Source organism: Carlito syrichta, unplaced genomic scaffold (assembly GCF_000164805.1).
Source record: "Carlito syrichta isolate Samal-C Ts95f unplaced genomic scaffold, Tarsius_syrichta-2.0.1 Scaffold303105, whole genome shotgun sequence".
In the NCBI taxonomy this organism is placed as follows: Eukaryota; Metazoa; Chordata; class Mammalia; order Primates; family Tarsiidae; genus Carlito; species Carlito syrichta.
In genome coordinates, this window is record NW_007247201.1 from 141,777 (window position 1) to 148,855 (window position 7,079).

Below are 7,079 nucleotides of genomic sequence, written 5' to 3' on the forward strand. Positions count from 1 at the left end.
AAAAAAAAAAAAAAAAAAAAAAAAAAAATATATATATATGTATATATGTATTTACTTATTTATATATAATACACACACATTATCCTTTCCACGTAAATAGCATATAAATTTTACAAAATCTACTCACATTCATTAATTCATTTGATTCCTGACCCAAACTATTATGGTCACATTATAGAAAGAGAGATTGAGACTGAGTGACATGAAGTAATCCACTGAAGTTCACATCTGATGCTCAAATGCAAAGCTAGAACTAGAAACAGTTCATTCCATTCAATAAATTACATACTAAAGGCCCAATATAGCCAAGCACTATGCAAGGTGTAGGGGATTACAGACATGAATCGGAGGCCATCCCACTCCCCAGATGCCCCAGACTGGCCCTACCCCCAGCAGTTGGAGTATGTTCTCTCTGCTTGGACAGGGTGAGTCAGCAACCCAAAGCAGTCCCAACACCACCAGAAGCATGCAAAGGTAGATCCCTCTACCAATCCCTGTTGTATACTATATTTGGCAATATCTAACTCTGGGGAAGAAACATACCAGAAAAAATGCTCTCAAAAGAAAAACAAAACAAAAAAAACAAAAGGCCTTCTTCATGAAAGGAAGGCAGGCAGGGAAGCACAATGGCCAAAAGGACAGATTCTTGAGTCAGATTGCCTGGGATGGCTTCCCAGTCCACCACTTTCTACTTGTGCCTCAGTGCCTCAGTTTCCTCATCTATGAAATAAGGGTAATTACACTACCTATTTTATAAGGCTGTCGTGAAGATCAAATGAGTGACTGTGTGAAAAGTATTCAGAACAGTGTTGGTCATGATGATTGCTATATAAGTATTTGTTAAATAAAATATGAGATAAAGGGCAACTACAATTTGTATTGCTTTGAGTTTAAGACTTTGGAAAAAAAAAGGCAAAGTTGATTTTCTGTCAATTCAGCATTGCAATATTTGTCAAAGAAAAAAAAATTCTCAATACAGGACTCTATAAATATGAATATATGAATATTCTTAATGTATATATTCAAATATATAGTGGAGAACAAGTAAAATAAAAAGATTTAAAATAATTTTTTTTTTTGAGTTGGAGTCTCACTCTGTCGCCCGCTCCCGGCCACCGCAGCCTCGACCTGCTGGGCTCCGGCGATCCTTCCGCCTCAGCCCTCCAAGTAGCTGGAACTACAGGTGCGCACTACCACGCCTGGCTAATTTGTTGATTTATTGTAGAGATGAGGTCTCGCCAAGTTGCCCAGGTGGGTCTTGAACCCACGGGCTCAGTCAATCTACTCACCTCAGCCTCCCAAAGCGCGGGATTACATGCTGAGCCACCAAGCCCAGCTAAAATAAAAATTTTAATAAAAGAAGGAAATTAAATTGTAGTAGCACACTGTGAAAATAACATCAGAGGGTAAAAAAACAAATTCTAGATAAGGGAAGGCTAAAAAGTATCAACTAAAACTGGATCTATGACATTTTGTCTTTGAAGGAGTGATAGGAATGGAAAAAATGTGAATGAGCTAGGCAAGGAAAGCTGACACTTTGAGGAAGGAATAAATATAAAAAATAATTCCAATGAGTCATTTTATGAGTCAGTCTGATGGCAGTGTTTTAGTTTCACTGTTTGGCTTTACTAGATAAATTAATAATTCATAAAACATTATAAAATTCAAAATTTACTGGTTATACTATTTAAAGACCAGAACCAAGTTTATTTTTAACACAATTAATTTTTTTTTTTTGAGTTGGAGTCTCACTCTGTCGCCCAGACTGGAATGCAGTGACCGCAGCCTCGACCTGCTGGGCTCTGGCGATCCTTCCGCCTCAGCTTTCCAAGTAGCTGGAACTACAGGCGCGCACTACCACGCCCGGCTAATTTTTGATTTATTGTAGAGATGAGGTCTCGCCAAGTTGGCCAGACGGGTCTCGAACCCGTGGGCTCAGGCAATTCACTCACCTCAGCCTCCCAAAGGCGCAGGATTACAGGCTGAGCCACCGAGCCCGGCAACACAACTGATTTTTAAATGAAGTTGGGTGTTCTTTTTTTTAATTAAAATTTGATCCCAACCTCAAGTCACAGTTCTTTTGTTGTTTTTTTTGTTTTTTTGAGTTGAGGTCTTACACTGTGGCCCAGGTAGAGTGCAATAGAGCTATCACAACTCACTATGGCCTCAACTTTCTGGGCTCAGGTGAGCTTTCTACTTCAGCATTCCAAGTAGCTGGGACTAAAGGCACATACCTTTACACTTGGCTAATTTTTTTATTTTTTTATTTTTTATTTTTGTAGAGATAAGGTTTCACTATGTTGCCTAGGCTGGACATAATTCATTTTGAAATGACTCAAGTATAACCAAAATTATTCCAAAATTCATTCCTTTATTATGATTTAGCTGAATTTGGGAGTAATTATCTTGCTTCTGATAATCTATTTACCTTTGGGAAAGTCATTTGTAATACTCTTCATAAATGGTTACTCACTAAATAGTGCTTAAATTGCTCACTCCTTTTTGTTTCCTTCAGCCACAGTTTGGAGGAATTAAGTACTTGTAGAGTATTTTTATAGCACTTTCTATTTCATTGCAGGTATTTTGTATTTAGCAATATAACTTTTTATTTATAAAGTACCTCAGACTATTCAAAGCCATTTTTTCAACATTATATCATACAACTACTCCATGTAATAGAAGTCATCATAAGGTTTCTTATTCTCATAATCTCAGAAACTTTATAGTCATTTAAATTATCCCTATCAAAGTCAGATAAAACAAAAATTCAGATAACACAGATTCTATTTTATATGTGTTGTATACTATCAAAATATCCATAGCATTTACTTGTTCTTTTCTTACTATCTCCTTCCTAAACCTTACCTTGAATTCTTGAACATAACTCTCAGTTTATAAGTGTATATCAAGCTAAAATAAAGTATTTTTTAAACACGTCCAAGATGCTAAGTTAACAAATAGCATTTCTGCCGGGCTTGGTGGCTTAGCCTGTAATTCCATGCTTTGGGAGGCTGAGGTGAGTGGATTGCCTGAGCCTGTGAGTTCAAGACCCGCCTAGGCAACTTGGCAAGACCTCATCTCTACAATAAATCAAAAAATTAGCCGGGCATGGTAGTGCGCGCCTGTAGTTCCAGCTACTTGGAAGGCTGAGGTGGAAGGATTGTCAGAGCCCCGCAGGTTGAGGCTGCGGTGGCCGGGAGTGTGTCACTGCACTCCAGTCTGGGTGACAGAGTGAGACTCCAACTCAAAACAAACAAACAAAAAAAACAAATAGTATTTCTATAATAATGAATAATATTAACTATGTGTAGTATTTCCTAGTGAATAATATAAAGAACTTCTCATAAAATTTAGAGCTAGGAGTTTCCATGAGGATTTCTTGGAACTTGAAATACATATTCCCATAGAAACAACATCATATAGGCTGGTCTAGCTCCTAAACTAGACTATAACCATCTTAAGCATCTTAACCTTACCTTAAGTATAGGACTAATAGTAATATAAAACTCAACCAGCCGGACTCGGTGGCTCAGCCTATAATCCCAGCACTTTGGGAGACTTAAGCAAGTGGATTATCTGAACCCACGGGTTCAAGACCAGCCCGGGCAACTTGTTGAGACCTCGTCTCTACAATAAATCAAAAATTAGCTGGGTGTAGTAGCCATGCCTGTAGTTCCAGCTACTTGGAAGGCTGAGGCAGAAGGATCGCCAGAGCCTAGCAGGTCGATGCTGGGGTGACCATGAGCATACCACTGCATTCTAGCCTGGGCGACGGAGTGAGACTCCAACTCAAAACAAACAAACAAAACAAAACAAAAAAACCAAACCACCATATCTAATATTTCCAAAGGAAAATGTCTCCAAAATTCCACACTGGAAGGCCAGAACACATTTCTACATCTCCCTGCTCTAGCCCTTCCAAACTTCAACTCCCCAAAAGCCTTTGAATCTTTAGCGGTTTGAGAAAAGAAAAGGAAAGGAAAACATTTATTGGTGAAAAGACTAGGGGAAATGCCAGTTGGGCTACAATATGTAAAGTACATGTAAGGAAAATAGAGACTGTCTCCTCATATATATTCTACATATACATGAAATGCAGTCAAAATCATAAATTAGATAGCAGTGTTTCATTTGTTTATTAAAATATTGGATTAAACTCCTCAGTAATAAAAATATGACCCTGTGTGTTGGTATACATAACATACATAACTTATAAATAAGAAATTAGTAAAGATAGCATAGATTTTTGTTCTTGAAAGAACACTTATCTACTGCAAATAAGGAAAAACACTAGGCCTTAACCATTTTCTATATAAGATGGTAAAAAATTATTTTTTTAAATTTGTAATATGCAAAATGATTTAAACTGCTATATCATCCTTACCCCATATACAAGGAGGGACCAAAAAATAAACCCCACGATTTATTTATAAAAAATTGTATATTTATTCTTACACATTTAAACTTCAGTCACCTTCAAAGTACTTTCCATTTAATGTGATACACTTATCAAGATGCTTTTTCTAACTGCTCAAAACATTCATCAATTTTTATGCCTTTTAGTGCATCTGCCATTTTTTTGTTTCACTTCTTCCATATCAGCAAAACTGTTTCCCTTTGAGAACTTTTTTCATCCAGTGAACAAACAAAGTCTCTCTGGGTGAAATCAGGTGACTAGGGAGGGTGAGGCACAGGAGCTATGGCATTTTTGGTCAAAAACTGTTGAACACTCAGCACGGTGTGGGCAGGTGTACTCGTAAATCACCCATCATGAAATGGGCAAACACACTGAAAAAATCTCCAAAGAAAAAAAATTCACTGAAGCCAAACACAGCCTCTCACAACAACACTAGCTGGTACACTGATAACGAGGGGTTCCTAGAACACTTATCTAGTAGAGGAAGCCTATACTACAAGGGGCCTGCCTTCCAAAAAAATAATTCCCTCCTCCTTTTCCTTCTCAATTCTATCCACCCAAAGAATAGTAGCTCTAAAAATCTATAAAACACAACCTAATTTCAACTCTAGTTTTATTATTTTAATATTATTAAACTTTTGGGGAAATAAAGCAATCCTTTTTACTGCTATAGTTAGGTAGACTGCAATGAGTCAATAGTAAAAGTATACAGTTGGATGTTGACATCTAGAAAATACTGAGTACTATTACAACTAGAACAGTCACCAGATTTACAACTTTTAAATGGCAACAAATAATTAATTTCCCTTTTCTAATTTATACTCCTCCCAATTTATTTTAGCTTTTGGTGTAGTGTTGCCTGGGAGAAATGGTCTAAAAAAATACCTCCAGAGATTGCTTCTAGATCTAAATAACTGAGAAAATTAATGCATTTAGATTCTTTTATTTATTTATTTATTTTTGAGTTGCCCAGGCTGGAGCGCAGTGGCACGCTCATGGCCACCATAGCTTCCACCTGCTGGGCTTAGGTGATCCTTCCGCCTTAGCCTTCCAAGTAGCTGGAAGATGTACGCAACCATGCCTGGCTAGCTTCTGTATGTGTGTGTGATTTACTGTAGAGACGAGGTCTCACCAAGTTGCCCAGGCTGGTCTCAAACCCTCAATTTCAGGCAATCCTCTCGCCTCGGCTTCCCAAAGTGCTAGGATTACAGGCTGAGCCACCGTGCCCAGCCTAGATACTTAAATCATAGGGCAAAGGAATGTCCCCTTTCTTCTCTCTGGTCTTTTCTGAAAGCTCTGACCCTTGTCTTGTTTCCATTGCCCCATTTCATCATCCTGTATAAAAAGTTTACTACATGAAAAAATACATGCCACTGCTATGATGTTTCTGAAAAATAGAAAATATGTTTTAATGAAATGGTAAGGCTATTATCTTGTAAAAAGATATCAAAAAAAGAAGCAAACAGCTTTTTTCCCCAAGAAACGAAATATATGGTGATTAACATAAGGATTCCCAATTAGTGGCTTGGGATCTACCAGCATGTCCTCAATGCCCTTGGTTGAGGATACAAAATTTCACTAAAATCATCCACTTTTATGCACCAACAGAATTTCAACAATTCTTAAGAACACAATGAAATTTTATACATGGTTTAAAAGTATGTTCTGCTAAGAAATCTGTGACATTTCTTAGGTGCACATTCCTATATGTGGTTAGCACACAGAGATTAAAATACATTTAAAAGTATAAATGCTCATCTACCTTAATAGAAGCCAGTGAACTTGAATTTCTCATACCTGTTGGATAGTAGGCTTGTGAGTACTGCGCTGAGGGTGTGTAGTTACTATATTTTTGGGAGGAGCTGACCATTGTTTGAGGACCTTGTTGAACATGTACGGATGTGGCGCTGGGCTGCAGCGTATAGGTAACCTCAGCTGGAAACCTCTGCAGTACAGGAAATGGCACCCCTTTATCTGAAAAAGTGGGAGACGTCTCTACTTGTCCAGGGTGCATCCCAAGGGAGTTCTGCCATGTTCTAGGAGGAATCGGAGTCCGATCTAAACTTTTCAGAGGGAAAGTACTGTGGCTGTGGGACGAAGTTGAAACGTAGGAGTAAGGGGACAAACTATCTCGCCGGAATGACCGGTGAAATTGTCCTACAGCCACTGGTCCTGCATAAAAGAAGAAGAGCACATTTACTCATTTTATATTACACCACCAGACAGAGTTAACCAAAAGACATAAAATATACTACTCTTCACCTATCAAACATTTTTAATACAACAGAAGTTTAGTTTTGGTAAAAATAAGGTCAATATCCAGAATATGAGATTGCACATATAATATTGAAAGAATAATCAAATAAACTTTTGTCTGGTTCTCAATGTGACTGTTATAATAGATAAAGTGCCCAAACTCTAACACTAAATTAAATATTTAATATTAAAAGCCTTTTACACATGATTCAGCCATCTTATGCTTTACCTCAATTGCCTGACCCAAAGTTTTCCAACATGTAAGCTACTCCTGAGAAATTTTCCACTTAGTCTTTCAAAACATTTAGAAATATTAATAATAATAGGCAGAAGCTGGGCTCGGTGGCTCAGCCTATAATCCCGCGCCTTTGGGAGGCTGAGGTGAGTGGATTGCCTGAGCCCGCGG

The 7,079-nt window shown here is 37.8% G+C and overlaps 1 protein-coding gene across 1 annotated transcript in view; it reads right to left on the minus strand.

The window, feature by feature from the left end:
• Window positions 1–7,079, minus strand: part of HSF5 (heat shock transcription factor 5) — a 50,706-nt gene that overhangs the window by 36,872 nt on the left and 6,755 nt on the right. Inside the window, exon 2 of the mRNA XM_008057677.1 lies at window positions 6,215–6,589. Coding sequence (XP_008055868.1) covers window positions 6,215–6,431 — 217 coding nt within the window. The 5' untranslated portion in view covers window positions 6,432–6,589. The remainder of the gene's footprint in view (window positions 1–6,214; window positions 6,590–7,079) is intronic.